The sequence below is a fragment of the Perca fluviatilis genome, chromosome 4, assembly GCF_010015445.1.
Source record: "Perca fluviatilis chromosome 4, GENO_Pfluv_1.0, whole genome shotgun sequence".
Classification (NCBI taxonomy): Eukaryota; Metazoa; Chordata; class Actinopteri; order Perciformes; family Percidae; genus Perca; species Perca fluviatilis.
Genome location: NC_053115.1, coordinates 32,003,347 through 32,027,218, shown reverse-complemented (window position 1 = coordinate 32,027,218; position 23,872 = coordinate 32,003,347). Strand labels below are relative to the sequence as shown.

Genomic DNA, 23,872 nt, shown 5'->3' with positions numbered 1-23,872 from the left:
TGCACATATTAAATTTGGAACCTATGATCAGATTTGAAACCAAATCCTACAAACGATTCCAAACGATTCCGATGGAAGCGTAATTTTTGAAACGATTCTGATTCTGGAATCGGTTCTCGATGCCCAATCCTACTCATAAGTTGTTCCAGCAATTTCTGAGTGGATGCCATTTGTTTCACATATTTGGTGCACCATTTAAGCATTTTTTTGGGCCTAGTTCGCTAGTTTTGTGATTGTAAAGTTTCACAACCGGTATTGTATACAGTGAGGTCAAGTTTTAAATCATGGTCTCACTACAGTGAAACGGCTGCTATGGATGCTAACATCATCCCAACTGAATAGAATTGAGCTTGTTGAATCCACAACATTCTCAGCCTTCCAGTCAGACCCAGTTTATACAATTCCAAGACTGTTTAGGGACCCCAGTATGAGGGAACATGCAAATACACCATTTTACAATAGGTGAAAATAACACGTTAATACTGCTTGAGAAAAACTGCATGGTTTTTGCCCCAAACTTCATGGGATTAGCATGGAGTGGGCATGTCTGAAAAGGTACCAGGACTCGTGGTACCCATATAAGCCGTTCTCACTCAGATATCTTGAGGTGACATGTCAAGGGACCCCTTTGAAAATGGCCATGGCGGGATTTTCCATCACCAAAATGTAGCCTTAGCGTTTCTTAGCCCCCTTCCTAAAACCCTAGCTGTAGAACCCAGCCCGCTACAGCCTCTCAATGACGGCAATGTTGTGCCGACGTTCCCGCAGGTCTCATAGGGTTGAACTCTAGAGCACTTACTCTCTGAGTTTGGCCAGATGAGAAAATTGCTATTCAAACACTTAGAAGGACAATGAAACAATTCATTCTGTACGGTGGCCGGGAAGTGCAATGCAACATTACAAAGAATGAAACACTTTTACATTTTGGAAAACAAATTTACATTTTAGAAAACAAATTTACATTTTGGAAAACAAATTTACATTTTAGAAAACAAATTTACATTTTGGAAAACAAATGTACATTTTAGAAAACAAATTTACATTTTGGAAAACAAAATAACATTTTCGAAAACAAATTTACATTTTAGAAAACAAATTTACATTTTGGAAAACAAAATAACATTTTAGAAAACAAATTTACATTTTCGAAAACAAATTAACAAGATGCAAAACACTTTTACCAGTCCCGAAACAAATTTACAAATGACAGATTCTTCCGCGACGAAGGAATGTACCACATACCGGAAGTGATGAGGTTTTGTATAAATGTCGCCTTGACTACGGCAGTTATGGATCGAATGCGTCAATAGAGCCGCCATCTTGGAACAGGGAGGCACTGCCTTATATACTGTCTATGGGCCGTCCTTAATGCATCAGCGTCAATGTAGGCAAAGGTCTACGGGAATAAAATCACTAAAAATCGTCAAAATCTCATGCGATGTTCTAGTTTTTTTAAACAAAAGACAAAGAGACTAATTAATGTGTTAATACAAAGAATATTTATTATAATCAGTTCACAGATATGAGTACAAACGCGAACTTCACCCTTCTGAACTAAGAGGTTCTGCTTCAAAGTGAAGTTTAAACAGACTGAAATGTCCAGGCTCACTCCCCCACTAATGATTCATTTATTTCTGCATGTATTTATTTATTTATTTAACGAGACTTTAAGTCGTGTTTCGGTCGTCCACAGTCCGGAGTCCCGCTAGACTCCCTTTGGAAACCTGTGATTTAAACTTCAGCAGGCTGTGACAGTCCGCTCCGTTTAGTCCTGGATCTGATTCTCCGGGCTTCCCTTCCCTCCAGCGGGCCCAGCAATACGGCCTGGGTCTCCAGCTGCGTGGTGTCGGTTTTGGCTCCCAGGAATGGGCAGTGAGCTCCAGGTCCTGCAGCTGCAGACGGACTCAGCTGCCCCCTGCTGTAGCCCCGATCCGGCCGCGGCTGTCGATACGTTCCCTGTTTTTTCCAATGTTTCCGTCAGGTCCGCGTCATATAAAAACTCCAAACACCGACCACACGTAAAGTCACCATAAACTTCATTCACGCCATATACTCACTCACAACAACACAAATTGACTGGCGCTACAAGCAACACCTCATCACTTCCGGTAAAGTGGTACATTCCCTTTCCGTGAAGAATCTGTCATTTGTAAATTTGTTTCGGGACTGGTAAAAGTGTTTTGCATCTTGTTAATTTGTTTTCTAAAATGTAAATTTGTTTCGAAAATGTAAATTTGTTTTCTAAAATGTTATTTTGTTTTCCAAAATGTAAATTTGTTTTCTAAAACGTAAATTTGTTTTCGAAAATGTTATTTTGTTTTCCAAAATGTAAATTTGTTTTCTAAAACGTAAATTTGTTTTCGAAAATGTTATTTTGTTTTCCAAAATGTAAATTTGTTTTCCAAAATGTAAATTTGTTTTCCAAAATGTAAATTTGTTTTCCAAAATGTAAATTTGTCTCGAGCTTTGTAAAAGTGTTTCATTCTTTGTAATGTTGCATTGCACTTCCCGGCCACCGTAATTCTGAGTCTGACCATCACTGTCTTTAGAAACAGCCAACCTTTCAGCAGTTCAGGAACAGACAGTGGCCATACAAACTGTCATCAACAGGCTAACTGATATTAGAAAGGTTGTTTTTTTCTTTTCGAAAAGCTGCTTACATTGTTCCCTTACTCAGACCTTGGGCGCAATTTAGAGTTTCAAGTCTGGCTCCAGGACCACCTGAGCTACAGCTGCTCCAAATTTAAATGTTCCAAGTATGTACCTTGAGAATGAAGTTTTTTTTTTTTTTTATTTTTTGGACTCCTTTATTTTATTTCTCCTACCCACCGTAGCACTACGTGCCCTTGTGAGACTGGGGGCTTTGATCAATCATCATGGATTTAGTTCCCATGTTCACAACCTTGAGAAAGTAGGAGAGCCATTTTTACCAAGTCCTCTACCAAGACGGTGATTGCTTGGAAGTTAGAACCAGTAATCCAGACACCCCAGAAAGCAAGGGCTTATGAGTATCAGGCTATTGGAAGCAGTTACACCAACATCAAATAACTGATGCAATAAAAAAAATGAACTGAAAGCAAACCATAGTCTGGATTGATGGTCATTGAGCTGTTTCTTGATGTGTTTCTAATCAATGCCATGGCACATATTACATCAAAGAGCGCGGAAAAGTCAGTCAAGCTCGCCTCGCCCCTGGTGAAAAAAACGTGAATGTAGCCCCCATGACATCACGCATCCAGGCCTAGAATTTGTATTTACCGCACACTACCATCCGTTCAGGTATCTGGAGTCAGAAAATCCACCTTTGGTGAATGGAGCCGTCCGTATCGGACTCCAGTTTAAGCCAAAAGTCCTATTTGCACTGACCTCTATAATTTGGAATAATTGCAGAGCTCTTCTGTAATCTTAATACCATGCAAATCTGCCATGTCCATCCACAAGTCTGTTATTTGTTTGATTAAAAATTCCGCCAAGAATTACCTACCATATTATGCCAAACACAAAAGTTGTGTGATAATATTAGTCCGGTGCAAATTGGCATCTGTGTGATTTCGGACTGTATTGGCTGCGTTGGCAATTATAAAGGAAAGCCTTGAGCTTACATGTGGGGGATGATATCAGTACATTTAACCCCGTCAAATACAGACTTTGCTTATCTCGTGCGTATAACAGATGTTGGGGCTGGAGGGGCTATCATTTAAAAATCGCACGAGGTCCCCCGGTAATACTAGTCCCATGCGAATAGAGCTTGTCTTTCTTTTCTTTCCGCTTACAACCTTGAATTTCCCTATCTCGCCCTCTTTCTCTCTCTCTCTCTCTCTCTCTCTCTCTCTCTCTCACTCACGTGCACACATTCACACACTCACACCCTCCATCAGCCCTCCAGCCTGCAGGCCTAGTCGAAGTTTGGCACCCAGCTGTCAGTGCTTTGGATCGGAGTCCGCTAATGGAGCGACGTGGGCCGCCCAACGTTCACGATGACGAAGTGCCGAGATCCTCTTCCCACTGCCTCACCCCGCAATCTCTCACACTTACACACACACACACACACACACGCCACACACACACACACACACACACACACACACACACACACACATCACCTCCAGCCCCCGAGGTTCCCATTTTACACAAACATCCATCTACATCGCTTGTTATCACTCTCTTCCTTTTTTTTGCCCTCTTGCTCGCTCTCCCTCGTTCCCTCTTGTTCAGCCTTGCTGTCAGCTCTTTATTCATCTTTCTCTTTCGTTCATTCTTGGCCTTAATTTTTTCTCTTTTTCACTTTGACTTTCTCACCGTTTTTGTATCACTTTTTTCTACCCTGTTACAGTTCAGTTTTTTTCTTCTTCTTTCAATTATATGTGCTTTTTGTGGGGCACCCTGGTAGCTCAAGTGGTTGAGCGTGCACCCCATATACTGAGGCTCAGTCCTTACCGTAGCGGCCCGGGTTTGAGTCCGCATTATTCTAACGCCATTTGGTGGCATGTAATACATGTAAAGATAGTCATGAAGATGATCAGTTTGTACATTAAATTAAATCTCTCTCTGGAGTTCCTCTTGTATCAGTGTGTGCTTGTGCAAGCATGTTTGTGTGGGTCTTAAGTTGTTCATCATTCATTCACTACAGCTCTCTACACATCTTTCTTATATTTTCTCCTATTCTTCTGCATATACTCTTTCTCTCTGTCTCTCCTTCACTCTTTCTCTCCGCCTGACTTCACCTCTTTCTAACTCTGGGTTCTATGTGAGTTTATTTCAAAGCAGCAGAAAGAGGAAAGGAAGTGCCTTATTCGTCACACATCAGTACATATTTTGGGGTCACTGAATGAATGAGACAGCGATCAAGACTAAGCGCCCTATTTTAACGATCTGAAACGCAAGTATCCAACGTGAAACGCAAGTAGCTTTGTGGGCGGATCTTGGGCATTGTTGCTATTATAGTGGCGGGATAAATGACTCCTGCGCCCGACGCAAATCTAAAATGGGTTGGTCTGAAGTAGCTAGGTGTGGTTTGAGCGTAACGTGCAATAAACCAATCAGAACGTCATCTCACATTGCCTTTAAGAGCAGGCGCGCTTGTTCCATGGCGGATTGCTATTATGACGGCGGATTTGCCTGGCGCACACCAGCGGGAGCTGTCCAGGATGTGGCAAAGTAATAAATGCCCGTCTTGACCGGGTGGCGATGTTGCTGCGGCCTCTCGGGCGCATCTCCTCAAGTCTGGAGAGGATTGCTGCAGCTATGGAGCGTGGGCCTCTGAACGCACCACCTGAACCTGTTGTGCCCCTTCCTCTTCCCCAACTCCATCTCCGTCCACCCGCTCAACTAGGAGCGCATCGCGCATTGCCACTCCCGGACCAGATTCCGCCGGAGTGTCCAATCCCGCCGTAGTTCAACATCACGTCTCCTTAAGTCCTCTAATATTTCCTCATTTATGTCATCAACACATCCATGATTCATGGAAATGTTGTGTAAAACACAACAAGCCACAAAGAATGCTGCGACTTTTTGAGGACTGTCCTGTAAAGTTCCTCCTGACCTATCCAAACACATGAAGCGCATTTTCAGTAACATTTTTCCTTGTATTTATGTATGGTTTGAAAAAATGGGAACTGCTGCGTCAGTGTAGATGAGAGAAGCAAATTGTATGCGCGTTGTGCGCACGCTACATTATGGCCAAGCATGCACCCCTAAAATAGCATCTGAATAACGCGCTACTGACTTTAGACTAGCGCCACTGACTTTAGACCAGGTTTTTCCTGGTCAGTGGCAGAATTCTTTTCTGAAACTGCAAAATAGCACCAGGGAACCTTTGCGCCTGAACACGCCTCCTCTTTTCGCTGAACCGCCCCCGGGAGCGCAAATACATTCCCTAATTTACGGACGTGCGTCTGTCGAGGGAAAAGTCCCCTGTGTGTTGGGTGCAAAATAGGAATGATACATGCGTCGGTGTACAAAGGCAATTGCGCTGGGTGCAAGATAGGGCCCTAAATTAGAAACTATGTTAAAGATTTGGATCTTTGGCCTTAGTAGACTAGTCTCGCATTGGCAGACCTATCTCCACAGCGCTGTGGAGTAAGGTCTGGCCACACCACAGATACATTCTAGGATAGGAGGAAAAAAATGCTCTGGGCTGTTTGCATTTCTTTAAACCGATCACAATGGTCTTGGGCGGCGCTAAGCTCCGGACGCAGCGACGGCGGCTCTGCAGAATAGTCTCGGGAAGGAACTTGTTTTGGTTGAAACTTTGCACCCAGCAAAAGAAAACAACACATATGATATTAATTTAGTAAGTTAACAGTTGACACAATACAGTAACATGAGCTATTTAAATTAGCTTACCAGTGTATCACCGTGTGTACTTCGTCCACAGTAATCACAACAATCCCACAAATCGGTCCCAAAACGTCCCAGTTAGAGAGGAAATGCGGTAAACATATTCTTTGTAAATCTTTACAATCATTCCCCGAAAAAACAAAGCAGAACTGTCTTGTTACACTATCCAAATTATCTTCAAAACTTTCCATTTTCAACATGTAGCTTGCTAGCTCAAAGTTTGTTGTTTTTGTTTCCTGAAGTGAACGGAGTTTAAGATGTACTTCTGGTGATCCAGACCATAGTAGACTGGCCAGAGTGTGACAGGAAAGATGGGAAATTGGGATCATATGCAACACAGCTCCCCATCTGAATCCAAATGTCAGAGCTTATGTGTCTCTCTTCTTTATATCCATGCTTTATGCTTAAACTTAGAACATGTTAATGTTTAACCTCATTTGTCTGCTGATGGCAAGATATCCCAGAGGATAACAACCAATTTTGGATGTGATTTGGTCTACAGGGTGCTCTAGTGTTTCTTGGGTTTGATGCTAATGTGAGTACGGATTTGGTTATTGCATATTTTTTTGTTTTTGTAACCAATAGCTATGATGCGCCACTCGTGCTGGTGAGAAACCTTTCCTCTGGGAACTCTTGGATGGCAGTCAGCTAAACAACGCTGCCCCCCCCCCCCCACACTTTCTGTTTTGTCAAGAAATCAAACCCAGAAGACAAATGACAGGGAGCATGAACCATTCCAGGGCCGATAGCTCTGCAAGTAGGGGACATTGTTTTCGTCGGTGGAGGTTTCCGCTTCCGAGTCCCTTCTGGTTCATTCATGTTGTCGGCCTTCGTTTCTGTCTCTTTTACTTATTCTTCTTCTCTACCTCCCTCACTCGTTCACACCTTTATATATCTGTAGCCTATTTTTATTCTCACTCGAGGCTGAAAGACAAACTGAAATGCACTTACGGATCCCAACACACACACACACACACACACACACACACACACACACCCACACACACTTTATGAAGGGCTAAAATGTGTTTGGGATGTTGACTTGCTGTTAGTGTGTTTTTTTCCCACCAGTCAATACTCTTTTGTACTGACTGTCATTCACAATGACAGCTGTCCTCGAGTGTTGTAGTGTGTGTGTGTGTGTGTGTGTCATTGTCTTTGAGAGTCGTGCACTGTGGAAACATGCCAGTAGCAACATTACGACAGACATTGACAGTTCTTTTAACAGAAGAACTATTGAAGCGCTTCTGCCAGCTTTGTGGCCATGGGTCAACTTGCTCAATTTGAGATCATGTGGAAAAACACGAGCCTGTAATAACAAGCCAGCATCACTTCGACTCCTAAATGGATTTGTGTAAAGTTTAACTGAAAATTTAACCATTTACACAGATGTGACTGTGGGGGTTGGTTGGAAGCTCACTGGGTTATTTTGTACTGAAAATCAAAACAAATTCAAATTGACTTATCGTTGCACAGAAATACTTGGATATTTGTCAGGCTAAGAAGGGAAATACAGCACATGAGGTGATCAGTAATTTAGGCTTCAATTAGTCACATAATCTGAATGTCAGAAATCTAGTAATCAGGGCTTTAAAACCATAATACAGGTGTTTTACATTCTGAATGTCCTAGAGCAGGAATCTTTAATGTTTTTTGAGCCAAGGACACCTAACCTGAAAGAGACAGGCAGGGGGTGCCTGCTCTGTCACTGCATATTTTATAAAATTGGGTTGCATATTAAACTGGGCCTACAATACCGTGTAGGGGGGCCTAAAGCCTCTATACATACCTTTTTATGGTGCCCTATAATACTAAGCTATTAAAACAATAAATATCATCATATTGTAATGTCAAACACACAGTGAATCCATAAACTTAACTGATGGCTACCAAAGTTACTACGTTACAGGCCAGTAACAGTATGAGGTACTTGCAACTTTCTACTTCTACTCCGCTACATTTATCTGACAGCTTTAGTTACTACATACGGTATGTTTTTTTTCTGTATGATAAACTACCCACATATATATATATATATATATATATATATATTATAGGTACAAGTCCAGCTGAAATGATTAGCTGATGAAACTTAGTTGGTTGACAGAACTGTTATATCGTTTCCAGTTTCTATAATGTGAGGATTTTTCTGCCCTGATTACTTCTACTTGTAATACTTTAAGTACATTTTCCTAATGATACTTGCATACTTTTACTTAAAGGTGCTGTAGGTAGGATTGTGAAGATCCAGGACTTAGCCAAAGAATTGACTGCTCTATGTAGTTCTACTGGAACATAGGGTCAGTTTCAGCAAATATGACAGAAAGTTAGTTTTATAAGTCTTACCTAGTGCACCTTTGAGTAACATTTTCAATGCAGCACTTTTACTTTTTTTTTTTTTTTTTACAGTGTGGTGTTAGTACTTTTACTTTAAAGGATGTGGAAACTTCCTCCACCACTGATAAACAGAGTAAAGCTGAAAGGTGTAACACTGTCTGCCTCCAGATCACCTACAAGGCCCTGAGCTCGTTGGACCCGAGTGCTGATCTGACAACCCAGAGGGGACGGGTGTTCAAGCTGAGGAACGAGACCCATCACCTGTTCGTAGGTCTGTACCCAGGGACCACCTACTTCTTCACCCTCAAAGCCTCCACCAACAAGGGCTTCGGCCCGCCCGTCACCACCCGCATCACCACCAAGATAGCAGGTAAACATCATCTGTGATATTTTGATCTGACATTATTCCATAAAAAAATAAATTGTTAAAGGTGTTTGTCGATGTATGTGTGTGTGTGTGATTGTCGTGTCATTTCTGTTGACATTTTGTCTGATCTTTGCTCTCAAACCACACAAAGACATCGTGGCACACTCGTGCTTATTATAACAATAATAGCAGGTGAAGAACAGGACGCTGACGGCTTGTTTGTTGGCCAGGCGGTGCGTCGGCATGTCAGTCAGATTCTCTGTGAATGTGTCTGTCTGTGTCTTTGTCTGTGTCTTTGTTTGTCTGTCTGGGTGACCGTTTTCATATCTATCTGATTTCTTTCTCTCCATTCGTAACCCTTTGTTTATGTCACCCGCCTCGGTCCATAGAAAATGTCAATGGCACCACATAAAAAAGAAAGGAAAACAATTAACTTTTGTGGCAAGAACTGCGAAAATTACCTCACCATGTTTATTCTGGATCAAGAGGACTTCTCTATGATTATACCCACTGTTTTGTGAAGGGTGTTTCTTTGTTAAATGACAGAATGACAAAAAAAAAATCACTTTTTCTTTCTTTGTATGCCTCTCCTTAACCTTTATTTCTCTGACTCACCCTTTCGGTCTCTCTCTAGCTTTACCTAACTCTGTCTCTGTCTCTGTCTCTGCTGTTTCCTCTTTCAGTGTCTCAACCGCTTTCTCCCCTCTCTCTTTTCTTTCCTCTGTCTCTGTTCCTACCTTTGCTCTCTCTTTTTAACCATTGATCCCTTACCTAATGGCATATGATTGTCAATACCCTTCACAAGATGTTGTTATTTCTATTTCCTCCTCACTGAGGTAGTTGTGACCTTTAGCTTTAGTTTATTTTCATCAGTATATCTGCGGAGACACTCGCTGTTGCTCTGAGCCAGCCAAAAGTACTAGCTCATACAATCCCAAGTCCAACTTTATGTTGAAGACACACTAAGGGGCTGTTGCACTGTGGTTCCATCATTGAGAGAAGCAAGTTTTTTTTTTTTTTTTGGGGGGCAAATCACAAGTTCTGTGTCACCTAGAGCTCAACAGTCTGGTTCATTTTCTCCATAAGGATTTTGATTATTAGCCATAATGTCTAAACCATCCAAGGTAGACCGACCACGAGCTGAGACGTTGTAAAACAAAGGTGTATGTACCCTGTAGAAGCCACAAATCTGTATCAAATTAACCTTGTTTTAAGAAAAACACGTTTTATTTGCCATCTCATGTAGGAGTACTACACTTCCTACAATCCTAAGCCTGACATTGACGTCTCTGATTGAAGGAACTCGCTTTTACCATGGGAACATTTACCGCAGCCGCAAACAGCTAGGGAGCTGCTACCGCTGAAGTCTCTGATCGTTTTTTGTACACGGTCTTGCAGTGTTGTACAGTAGTACTCGAGATCGGTCTTGGTCCCGAGACCAATTTTTGAAGGTCTCGTCTCGTCTCGGAATCGACCACATTTTTACTCGTTCTTGTTTCCGTCTCAGATGAAGAGGACTCAGGATTGTATTTCAAGACCGGTCAAGACCGCAACTGCAGGGATTTCGCTAAATTGCCTTCACATTGTCTGATTTAGGCCTATTTGTTAAAACTTGCAAATGCAGCCAATAACTTCACTTATATCTAATTGGAAATTTGTTACCGTAAACCCCCCTCTCCCTGCCCCCTTTACACGCACTCCCAAGAAAGTGAACGCGGGAGACAGTAGAAGAAGTTCTGGCTGTCTAACACAAATCTGGTCTTGGTCTTGACTCTGTCTCGCCCTGTCTTGGTCTTGACTCGGTCTCAACCCCTCAAAGTCTTGGTCTTGTCTCGGTCTCAATACACTCTGGTCTTGGTGATGACTTGGTCTCGGTTTCGGTGGTCTCGACTACAACACTGCAGTCTTGTACCTTTTGCCTTTTTCATCAAAACGCTCTTTTCGCCCCAATCAACTGGTTTAGGGTCACGATTCATCTCGTAGCTGGTTGATTCAATATCTCTAGGCTTAAAAGTCTTTATATAAGGATTTCTTTTGGAAACTTCAATGGAGATATGGAATGGGAAAAAAATCACTTCTCGGACCAGAGCCTTTTAAAAAGTAGGCGGTCAGCGCCGGTCACCATTGAGAACTTGCAATGGATGAAGTGATGATATGTGTATATGGTGAATTGTCTGCATATATTCAGAATAAATTCATAGATGGTGGTGGCTTATTGCATTGAATCACCAGCATTATTGTATGCAGGACGATGGACAGCTGCCAACGTTTCTTGTAGAGGTGACAAACTTGCCCACAGGAGCAACATTTATCTGCTCAGTTCCACCCCACATACAGTATACCGTAATAGTCACTCACACTATGTGGAGAGACTTATTCCAAAATATTGAACAATGCAAAAAGAGAACATCAAGATAGTGAAATTCAAAGCAAGATTACAAATACAAAACATCAATATGTTCAGATTAAAGAATGTTATTTCAGGTTTTACCTACTTTTTATTAGATATAAAAACTTCAGAAATGTTTCCCCCTGGGTAAGCCACTTAGCCACATATCCACCGTGATATGAAGCAGCGATAATGGCATCCATCTTTATTTACACAGAGAGGCTCTGTTGGGCAGGCAAGCTCTTACCCAACACACATCTTTTCAAATTTGTGCACTTACACAGTGTTTCCCCCAGTGCTTTGCAAGCCTAAGTTGCCCCCCACCAGGCCTAAGTCACTGGGAATTATTTTGTGATGTATTTTTGAAATACGTTTTTATACTAGTTACAGTGGGGCGGCTCGGTTGGAAACTTAGATATAGGCATATTTTCGAATCTCCAGTTAGCTTTAAGCACTGACTTAATGTAGAGCCCTATGGAATCAGTCTTATTTCTTTTTTAAATTCGTAATTTTCCGATTCCGTTCATGATTCTGTTATCGCAGAAACTATTGGCTCTACATTAATGCTGCCATCAGTCAAGAAAAAACCTTAACCATTTTCCCTGCCTACACACAAGTGGCCACATACAGTATTTGAGATGAAACACATACTGCACGTATATTTAACCCTGGGCTGTGTTGTCCCGGTGACCCGAAGGACAACACAAGGATTAATACAGCACCTTAGTGCTTTTTTGTACAGCATTTTGGTCAGCTTAAGCTGTGTTTAAATGTGCTCTAGGAATAAACTTGACTTACTTACTTTACAAGAGACAGGGTTTAGAGGAATTCTCAACAAAGTAAACGGATGTACATAACCCTTGTGTTGTCCTTCGGGTCACTGGGACCCGAAGGACAACACAAGGGTTAATCCAATAATGGTTCCCAAAGTGTTTTAATTTAACCCAAATAGGATGCCTTCCTCTCTCCACTGAGTCCTGGCAGTGTTAAGTGCCAATTGAACCGCAGCCGACTGCAGTCTAAATGTGTCATCGCCGTGATATTAGCGTCGTCCCATCTGTCAGCACCTACACTGATTCTAGCATGACCTTTTCCACAGGGCCTCCATTCCTCCATCTCCCTTACAAATCTAAGAGGGGGGAAAAAACAAAAACACATGGCACTTCTACACATAACAGAGATGTCTCCCTCCAAATGTCACGCCATCCCCAATCTTCATTAACTCATTCAGGGGCCATTTCAATGAAATGATGCAGACAGATAGAGATGGGTGCACATAGAAAGAGGGGGTTGGACTGTTAATAACCTAAATGCCACAACAATCAGGGGGAAACGTGTTGATGTTTTACTCAGACAAGCACTTCAGTGTGAGGGCATGACAAATGTGAAATTAAAAAGTTGACTGTCTGTGGAGTGAAGCATACATCCATCTTTTTGTTGCTCTTAACAGCCACGGTTAAAATCACTGCTGTCAAGACATGACATACTTCATTGTCAAAACACAACAACAAAGAAATCTCAGCCTGGGCGCATTTGATTTGTTTTTAAAGCTCTACATGATATTTTTGCCTCTGCTTGTATTTATTACAGCATTAACTCAAGAGTGGCATGTAGATGGGGGTGTTTGGTGTTTTAAAGCCCCCAACGTCTCAAATCTCTTGTGAAAACATACCTGCACTCAATTGTTTTGATGCTTGAAATGAGTTTACAAAAGTATTGGGATCACAAAAGTAGCGTAATATATGAATAAAATAGTAAATAAATGACTAAAATGAAATTTTAAGTAGGAGTGTTGTCAAACATTGCTTGGACTCGCCAGTGCGTCGTTGTCCTCAGAGGGTTAAGTAATGATCCTTGAACGGCAGGGACATTTCAACGCCCAATCACCTGGATGTGCAAAGGGGTGTTTGGTGTTGTAAGCCCCCAGCGTCGTCTTCCAGGTAACGCTGCCTGGAAGGCACTAGGATTAGGCAAGGGTTAGGGTTAAAACAATGCCCGGAATGGGTGCTGCGAGGGGCACGGGCACAAGGGGACCACTGGTGTGAATAAAACACTTAAAAACCTGGCAGGGGTTAGGTTTGGGTTAAAACGCATATATATATATATATATATATATATATATATATATATATATATATATATGTGTGTGTGTATGTATATGTGTGTATATGTGTGTGTGTGTGTATATAGGATTAGGCTTAAGGTTAGGGTTAGGTGCCTTGAAGTCGACGGTCGCAGCGCTGCCTTGAAGTCGACGTTGTGGGCATAAAACACCATTAAGCGTAGATGGGAATAGGTCCTTCCTTGATTTTGCATTAACTCAAAGGAATGAGGTATACACATTTCCAAAGTAAACCAACATGAAAAAAGATATATGTTGAATAATGAGAATGACGTTCTGAAAACATGTCCTAAGACTGGTATCCCTTTCTCCCCTTTGCATTGCCCTTTAAGCATATTGTTTATTTTAGACCTTGAAACTCATTTTGGTTGTCACACGTTTTGTTCTGTCTGTTCACACTGCACCTTGTTGAAAAGCACAATCATGTCGGGTTGAGGAAAATAAGGGAGGAACGGTTATCCAGCAGAGCGTGTATTTCTGCTAGAGTAATGTAGTTATTTCTGTTATGCTGGGCAATACACTGCGACTTCCTGGAAGTGCCATCATTAAGTGAATGGTAGCCTGTTTCAAATGTCAGTTTCTGCAGCTTCATTTTCTTTCTTTCTTTCTTTCTTTCTTTCTTTCTTTCTTTGTTTTACCACCAGCCCCCATGATGCCAGAGTACGAGTCTGAGGCGCCGCTGAACGAGACCGAGACCACCATCACTATCCTGCTAAAGCCCGCCCAGTCACGTGGCGCGCCTATCAGGTAATGTCTTATCTCTGTTTTATATTCCTATGTTGTACTCCTGTCTCTTTTCCTTCTATCTCTTCTTTCTTTTCCTTCTTCTTCTTCTGTTTTCCTATCCACTTACTTCTCCCTACAGCCCCCCTCTCCTCTCCTCTCATTTTGTTTCCTCTTCTCTCGTTTCCTCTTCTCTTGTTTCCTCTCCTCTCGTTTTATGTCCAGTCCTTTCCTCTTATTTCCTCTCCTCTCCTCTCCTCTCTTTCTATCCACTTTCGTCTTCCTTGAGGGTTTCTTTGAAAGCCATTAAAGTCACTCACACATAAAGGCCCAATTTGTATGCAAAGGACCTCAGAGAACTGGACTTTTTTTTTTTTTAACAGCTTGTTAGCATAAAAAACGTTTTTAGGGACAGGGATTGGAACTGATGTCCCATAATGCACAGGCAAACATGCAATCATGGTCACATAACCACATATGTGACATACAGTGGCACCTAAAAGCACAATAACAGACATGGATACTTACATGCACGCTTCACAGTGCATCCATCGACTCTGGAAACTTTGTGTGCAGTCATTTAATAAATGTCCACCAATGGAAGATGATGGAGTCAAACCCTCTTCCTGCAGTAGTGGTAGGGAAGAGCAGCAGGTTGGCATTGTTCATGAGGGTTTCTGTCTATATAGGAAGTCAAATCTGAAAACAAGAGGAAGGAAATGATATAAAGACGCACACTGTCGCCAGCCCACAGCACTCACTGCCTTTGTTTTAAAAAGGACCAACAGCTACTCTATTCCTTTTCTGATTTTTTTCAGCCAGCGCGTTTAAAAAAAATTAAAAGTTCACTTTGAACATGTGATCCCATCCATTTCATTTGCGTAGGGGAGAACATAATTCTGCCGTTGCCTTTAGGGAAATACAGCTTTGACAAGGGTGTGTGGAGAATATATATCACTTCAATTTGGACTGGGGGGGGGATGGATATGAGAAATGTGAGCGCGGGTCAGTGGTTTAGCGTTCATTTCTGTAAATCCCATACCATACCTCGCCATGTATCACCCACACACGGCAAATATATATCTCGTTGAATTAGGCTGCCATCCAATCACTAACATCTTTATGAGAAAACACGTTAAGGGGCTTATCGCGGGCTGATAAGCCCCTTGACGTGTTTGCTCATTATGTGTGTTTTGTGCAAGTATCACATGTTTTAAGTGCCAACAGATGTACGCGGGGTAGCAGGGAAAAGGCTTCTGTTGGAATTGTGTTTTTTTTTTCTTCTTCTTTTTTTTCTTGATTCTGAGGAGATCAGAGCATCTCGAGTTCAGGAGCTTAGATGAGGAATGTTTACCGAAATGGCTGTGCTAAGATGAGCAGCTGTTGTGCTCGAGACACACACGCGACATGAATACACGCATTGGCATGCACGCTCGGGTGCATACACTTGTGCATTCACATAACTGATAACGGAAGGCTTGCGTCATGTGGATGCGCTAATTCCTCATGGGGGCGACAGAGACTACGCAGTATTGCTTTAAAGTCAGAAATCTGAGTTGGTTTTTTAAAGTCAGAATTCTGAGTTTTAAGTCAGAATTCAGACTTTTTCTCAGCATCCTAACTTTAAACTCAACTCAAATCCATTTTTCACATGTGGCTTTAATCCTCTTCCATACGAATGCATATGCACACACGTACAAAAACACACGCGCGCCTCCACTCATGAGCACTTACGACACAACTCCTCCCAGATGAAAACCGATACATGCAGGTCCAATCGGTACAAACTCATAAACTTGCAGATATAAATGTGTTTGCGCATGCACAAAATGTAACGTAGTAATTGGGATTCTGAGAAACATGCACACGACCAGACTGGCACACGTGGTAATATTCACATGCCAGAGGTATTTCTAACGATAACAATGCATTCACTGGTCCCTAACCCAAAACTTCATTCTCACTTTAAGCCGCCAAGCCAATTCAATTTTTCAAAAACGTCCTAACTTTTCAAATATGCTCACTTTACAGAATGTTGTTCATTTGCAAAAGAAAAATTTCTAAATTGTGCTCATTTTCCAAGATGACTCTGAAGGTATAAAACTGAAAGTTTTCTCCACAAAGAGAGAAGTGCAATACCACTTAGGCATATGGAGACACTGGGACACCCATAGGGACACCTGTAAGACCAAACGCATGCACACGCACACACACACACACACACACACACACACACACACACACACACACACACACACACACACACACACTTGAAAACACACACAATTCCCTAGTCGCCCCTTGTACTCGGCCTCTGCTTCATCCCCTGTGCAGCCACAGAAAGCCATTAGTTTGAAATGGATATTTCACCAGAAAGGCGGAAACAGCAGAGAGAGAGAGAGAGAGAGAGACTCATCTTTGGTCATCAGCAATTATCTTTTATGAAAGCTGCCAAACGGGAGCTGGGGATAATTGGCCCCGGCCCCCTTCACAGAAACATACATTTCCCTAATTGCGTATAATTGTGAAGTGAGTTCTTGGCGTGGAGGACGGAGGTAATTGCGGAGGGCCGCTGCGTTTGTCCTGACCGCTAAAGGAGCCCTCAGCCATTCATGAAGCCTCTCAGAGTGGAACGGATACACACACACACACACACACACACACACACACACACACACACACACACACACAGACAAAGTAGTATTAAGTATATAAACAGACCACTACACACCTGTTAGAACACACACACACACACACACACACACACACACACACACACACACCTGCTAGAGCACATACTGAATACGCACATACACACCTGCTAAAGTGCACATACACACTAAAACAAACACAGGGCCGAAAGAGACACATCTGGACTTATTAATGTGTATAAGAACACACATGTAAAGGAGGATGTAACCCTGCATCACACACACAGACGCGCGCACAGACACACATGCACGCACACACACATGCACACATGCACAAACATGCTCGCGCACACATACTTCTTACTTTTAATTCGTACTTTGGTGCTGAGTCAGCACAAGAGATAATCTGCCAACTACTTTGTTAGAAAGTTAGCTGAAGCTGGCTTCCAAAGTAAATCTAACCATTTGGGAAAAAAAGAAATAGTGACCCTTGGAACACATTTCTCTCCTTTTTTTTTCTATCAAAGGATAGATGGCATTTCCCTGCAATTCTTTTTTATAGACCTGAGCCGCCTTCTGCTAATGCTTTTATTGCGAAAATGGATATATAAAGCAATCTGCTAATTAAAGAGTTTTAATGCTGGGTGCTCAGTAGTGATTGAATAACAGGGATAAGTATAATAGTCGGGTCAAACAAATCAGTGTTTTAGCTGAATTAGGATAAATTCCCCTTTCACAGCGTTCAAATGACAATGAACTCCAACCCTCCTGTAGCGGGAGAGATGTGTGCTATTCGACCAAAGGAGATACAATATGTTTTTTTTTATAAACAACATCCCCACCCACATAGAAATGACAAATTGACAGAGAAACTGACTGAATGTCTCCTTAACTACAGTGACTGATTGCTTTACTCTCCAGCAGTACATATTTTCTTCTTTTGTCAGTAAAAAGTATAAATGAAACTTTGTGCGTGTGTTTCCAGCTCTTACCAGCTCGTGGTGAAGGAGGAGCGCAAGTCCAAGACCCGCCGCGCCGCCTCTGAAGCCCCTGAGTGTTTCTCCGCCCCCGTCAGCTTCCGCAACGCCTCCGTCTTGGACTCCCCCTACTACATCGCCGCCGAACTGCCGCCTTCCAGCCTCACGATTGTACAGCCGTTCACGGTGGGAGACAACAAGAGCTACGGAGGTTTCTGGAATCGTCCTCTGTCGCCGGCCAAGAGCTACAGCATCTACTACCAGGCCATGAGCAGAGCCAACGGGGTGAGTCTCGAGACTCCAAAAGTACCTATTACTCAGGGTGCTGAAGAAGTAAATTTGAAATGTCCGCAGCTCAAGGCCAGATAAGCGGCGCGAACTCCACCGCTCGCCGCGACCACTCTATTTTCCTCGTTACTCGCTTTAGGTGCAAGTTTTAAGAGTTATAAAAGAGTTACGCAGCAGTCAAGGGAATCAGATTAGAAAAAGAGCTTTAATGTGCACGAAAGAAAATCAACACACAAGAAAGCCCGAGCAAGGTCCGGACGAAGCTTGCTAAAGATTCCTTTGTCTTACTCCACTTTTTATCGTAAAAAAGAGAGATCCTCCCCCTGCCAAATGCTCCAATGACCACCTTCAGAATATGCGTGTAAAGCTTCAATTGGCTACTTTCGAAGCTTAAGACCACCTCTTCTGGGGATTTTCCACTGTATGAAGTCATTTTGCTGATCTTGCAGTTTTCAATGTTTACGCCTAAGGCGTATTTGGTGTGAACTTTTCACCGGGTAGACTATCCGCAACTAGCGCGACTGCTTCAATGGTATATCATCGTGGCTAGTAGCGACTGTATCGCAGCAGGTGTTCTGTGGTACTGAAGGTGGTATATGGAGGGAGAAGATCTTTCCTTATTTTCAAGGCAGAATACATGTCATCTCTTATTGAGTATCATACTAGTTGTACATTATATATTTTATACCAGATTTTATCACATTTTGCCACAACAGTGCGACTTGTGAAGGGGGATGTTTTTTGACCATGCACAACAAAACATGACCCGCACGAATGAAATCCACCCTTTCAACACCGTGGATATAGCCATGCCAGAACACTTATTTATGAACTTCAATATTCAGCGGAAAATAATCTCAAAATGACATAGCACTACATGGTGTCACCATAAAACGCAGCGAAAAACAAAAGACTTTCACCCGGGAAACGCTCGTTCGTTCCTCGGGAGGGTTTCAATCAAAATCTGATCTTTCTCCTAAACTTAACGAGTCGTTTTTTGTGAGGTTTTTAAATCCTTTTTTCATGTCAAATAAGTGGAAACAAAAAGAGATATTGAGAATTTCCTTATTCCCTTCTATACTCTATGCAAAAGATGCTGTGTCAGATATTACCGGGACCTTTGCCATCAGAATAATTGGAGAGAAAAAAAATGCTACAACCACTTTTAAATTCTACATATAGGGGCTTTAAAACTCGTTGGCAGAAAGGGAAAACCTGGACACACTATTTAAACCAACAGGTAACTTTAAAAGACAACACCAAACTAAACTCTTGCATGTTTGGCATGAACTACTTGTAACAGTATGAAAGGATTTGACTCGCACTGGATTTGCACGCAGCAGCTGAGGAGCGCCGTGGTGAGGAGCGGAGAGTAACAACGGCGCTTTTCCGGTGTTGCGCTAATCACTCCGCCCAAGTAGCAGAAGTAGCAGTGCTTCGCCTTCAGAGAATATAGTTCCCAGTTTGTATACGGTTTGAAGATGGCTGTGTCTCATGTGACCTTGTTATTTGTACACTCTGTGACTATACAAATCACAACATGTAAATAGGGAAACGTTGGCGTTATTTTGTCACTTATTGGGAGCAGTAGGCTAGTTGGAGCCAGTTACCTCCAGGATCTGTGCTAAGCTAGGCTAGGCTAGCGGTGGGTGCGTCAGACAGAGTTACGACACGCGCAGAGACGAGAAGGGTATGTACGGACTTATCTAACTCTGGGGGATACAAATATTTTCTACCAATAAGAATGATAAAGCTGTCATTCGCCCTGCCCTAACAGGAGCAACAGCGCTAACAAGAGCCTCAGCAAGATGTTAATTAATCAGTCCATACACACATACCCACGCAGTCCTGGGAAGAGGTCTAATCAGCCAGATTAACTGAAAACCCCTGTGTGGGTGTTCAGGGCCTGAGACTACCAAGTACTTTTAGCCACACCCTAATCAGTGATGTCACAGCGACTGAAAGTTGTGACCAAGCATCAGTGATTGAGATGAGGTTAGACAGAGTGGTGCAGTGGCATCTTGATTTAATGAATACAAACTCCCTCTGGGAATCTTCACTCCCAGAATCCATCAGTTTGCGTCCCCCGTTTTGCCTGGCAATTATACCGTCTGCAAATATAACAACACCCCCGGCCCGCCTCCACCTCCCCCCCCCACCCCCCTTCTCATAAGTCATTCACAACTTGAACTTGGCTTTTGAATTTCCATAATACTCTAAACTCCTGTGAGGGTTGTTTTAATTTTCCAGTGCCGTAACCACGGTAACTCGGTTTGGCGAGCAGGGACGGGCAAGCTGGCTGATGCCGTGATGTAATATCCTCCTCCAGAAGGCAAATTTCCCACAATGCACTCACACAGAGGGAGACTATGTGCAAGTGGGTGTGAGTGGGGATTCTTGCATGATTGAACAACACGTGCGTGTGACCACATGAGTATGCGTTTCAAAGTGTGTGTGTGTGTGTGTGTGTGTGTGTGTGTGTGTGTGTGTGTGTGCTTTAGCTTGTGCTTGTGCTTGTGCTTGCCAGTTGTGGGTATTCACGTGCAGACCTTAAATCCGGTCACATAAGAATACCTTATTTGATTGGATCTCAGTCAATCCAATCAGTGTGCGGTTTGTTTGGGTCATGGATTGAAGCATTGTTGGGGGGATGGGGGGGGGGGGGAAGGGGGGTGTGGCAAAAGTAAATAGAAAAAAACAAGTGCAGCCACCGTAACCCAAATGATTTGATAAGGAAGTCAGGCATTAAAAAATAGCCTCTCATTGACATTCAAATTCATTCATGAATTTCTGCCAATAAATATACACTTTTTTTGCGCATGTCATCATCCATCCCAAAGAGAAACTGTTTCATGTTTTATTTTTTTTTATTTTTTTTTTTAACTTCCCAGCTATCCCGCATTGCCAGACCTTGCTCCACAGCGGTGTGGAGTAAGGTCTGGCTAGTCCACACAGCATTCTGGGATGGGAGAGAAATGTGCTCTGGTTTATTGGCGTTGCTTTAAACCAATCACATTTATCTTGGGCGGCGCTAAGCCCCGGACGCAGGTACGGTGCCAGGTTGTTTTGCTGGAACATGTGCACGAGCTCTGGAATTAAAAAGCGCTGTCAAGTGTGTGATGAGAATTTTAAATAAAAGAAAAAAAAAAAGAAGATGAATATAGTTTGATTGTCGGTTGCAGCTCAGGGGATGTTTATAGATAGACCAGAGTTTAGAACGCCAACACAAAGAAAGCAGAAGGTGGGGCAGATCCAGCCGAACCTCCGGCGGCGCCGGAACTATCCCATAAATGAAACGTCGTCCATATATAGACTACTTCCCAGCATGATTTACCATTTTTACTTTCTACATATACGACAAAATGAAATAAAAAAAAAAAGACATGCAAAGGAAACCCAGAAAACCCTCACGTATATATATTCCCCATATTTATTCCTATATCCACTTTGTAAGAACGCTCTGGTCCGCGTAGCAAGGACGGCGGGGTGGACGGGTGGGTCATAAATCACAGGGCTTTCAAGCTGTTTCAAGTCCCCGGAAAAGAAAATGGAAAAAAAAGTTTAAACCAAATAATCCAATTTATTTGAGTTCTAGTGGTTCTACTAGTTGATTTGGTGCCTAAACGTAACCGTTGTCGCCGCATGACACTCACTTTTTGTCTACTACAACGGCCGCTTAAACGACCCTAACGTGACGCTGCTCCGTACCCGGCTCAAAGCAACCTTTTCTCCGCTAAACGTAACTGTAAAGACCGCTAAACTTAACTGTCACATTGGCCGCCGTAATTTCGTAGGATATCATGTGAATTGTTGGGTACACGTTTTCATACGTTTTTCAGTCTTACAAGTCAAATGTAAGACTTTTTAAGACCTTTCACTGGAATCACTGGAATTGTTGGGTCTTTGTAAATTATAGAGTGTGGTCTAGACCTACTCTATCTGTAAAGTGTCTTGAGATAACTCTTGTTATGATTTGATACTATGAATAAAATTGAATTGAATTGAATTAGAGGTAGTGTCGCATGGACATAGGAAAATGAAGACCTGTTCAAAATTATTCAAGACCTAGAACACAATACTTAAAGGTGCTGTAGGTAGGATTGGGAAGATCCAGGACTTTGAACATCGACAACTTCTCAGTCCCTCCCCCCCTTTCTGCTAAAGCCCAAAACGGTCTCCTAATCCCCTCCCCCCACAAGGGAGAATGAATGCGTGTGCATGAGCAGTGATTGACACGCAGTTAGACACCCCCCCACCCCCACCCCCCCCCCCGGCCCTGATTGGTGCATCTGAACAGGGAGCGGTGGATTTTTGCAAATCACACTACAGGCTGTAGGTGGTGCCAGAGGAGCCGGATTCTTTTTTTTTTTACATTACCTGCTTCATGTAGTTCTACTGGAACATAGGGTCAGTTTCAGCAAATATGACAGAAAGTTAGTTTGCAGTAGTCTAACCTACTGCATCTTTTTTTTGGGGGATTTTAGCCCTTTAATTCCACAGGACAAATGAAGACATGAAACGGGAGAGAGAGAGAGAGAGAAGGGGAATGACATGCAGCAAAGGTCCGCAGGTCGGAGTCATACCCGTGAGCGCCGCTTTGAGGAGTAAACCTCTTTATACAGTATGCGCGCCTGCTCTACCAACTGAGCTAACCCGGCTACTACCTACTGCATCTTTACGGGAATTTAAGCATTCTTTAAAAGAATACGCTACCATTTGTTGAAATAGGGCTTATCACGGTCTACCCTGGCTGTAGCTATGTGGGCCAACGCATATTTTGTCAAGTACAAGTAATTTTTTTGTCTTTTGTTGGCTCACTTTTACTCACAACATGCATACAACATAGGTTTCCTTTCACTACGCTAAGCTAACTAGCGGCGGCGCTGCCGGTGTTGCACCGGACTAAAACGGTGCATGCACAAAGAATGCGTTGGCCCACCTATCTACAGCTAGGGGAGACCGTGATAAGCCCGATTTCAACAAACGGTGGCGTATCCCTTTAAGGCCCAACATTTTGATTTTGAGATTTTAGACTTTTTAAGACCTAGCGGAAACCCCGTTAATGAGAGCGAGTTGGCCGACTACAAGAATGACCACCAAAGATGCTGTCATTTCTCTGCTGAGGACAGCTCCTCTGATCCTCCCAGCTGTGTCTTTTCCCGCTCACTTCACAAGGAAATCAAATGCCGGGGTTGGACACACATCTAGCCGCCCTGGAAGCTGGTGGACTTTCAGTGCCTTCCTCCAGCGGCTGTTTGTTGACAACATACTGTGAGGACAACAAAGGTCTCGCATTAGTCAGTCCTTCTAGAAAAACGCAGCTTTTTTTTGTGATTGTTGCGGGCAAAAATCCTTGATTATGCGGCACGTTTTCTTAAAAAATGCAATGGAATATGCGGGATATTTATGCAATTTTATGCGATGAAATTGCGGGAACTTGCAAAAACTGCGGTTGGATGAAAAAAAGAAGAAAAAGTGATTTCCCCCATCACCCTGCTTTTTTTAAACTTAATTTCCAAAAATAGTTTACAGATATTCAGTCATTGCAATAAGTAAAAAAATAAGATACAAAAAATATAATATTAAAGTAAAAATAAAAGTAATAGTCTAAACAGAGGGAAATAAAAGATACAAAAGAGACAGACTTTTAAAAATCATTAATAATATAGACAGCAGGAG

General features: G+C 42.6%; 1 protein-coding gene across 11 annotated transcripts in view; it reads left to right on the top strand.

Moving 5' to 3' along the window:
• The window catches only part of ptprt (protein tyrosine phosphatase receptor type T), a 452,792-nt gene that overhangs the window by 239,991 nt on the left and 188,929 nt on the right, over positions 1-23,872 (top strand). For all 11 annotated transcript variants that reach the window (XM_039797954.1, XM_039797952.1, XM_039797953.1 and 8 more), the window contains exons 12-14: positions 8,845-9,046; positions 14,199-14,301; positions 17,914-18,190. In XM_039797954.1, coding sequence (XP_039653888.1) covers positions 8,845-9,046; positions 14,199-14,301; positions 17,914-18,190 — 582 coding nt within the window. The remainder of the gene's footprint in view (positions 1-8,844; positions 9,047-14,198; positions 14,302-17,913; positions 18,191-23,872) is intronic.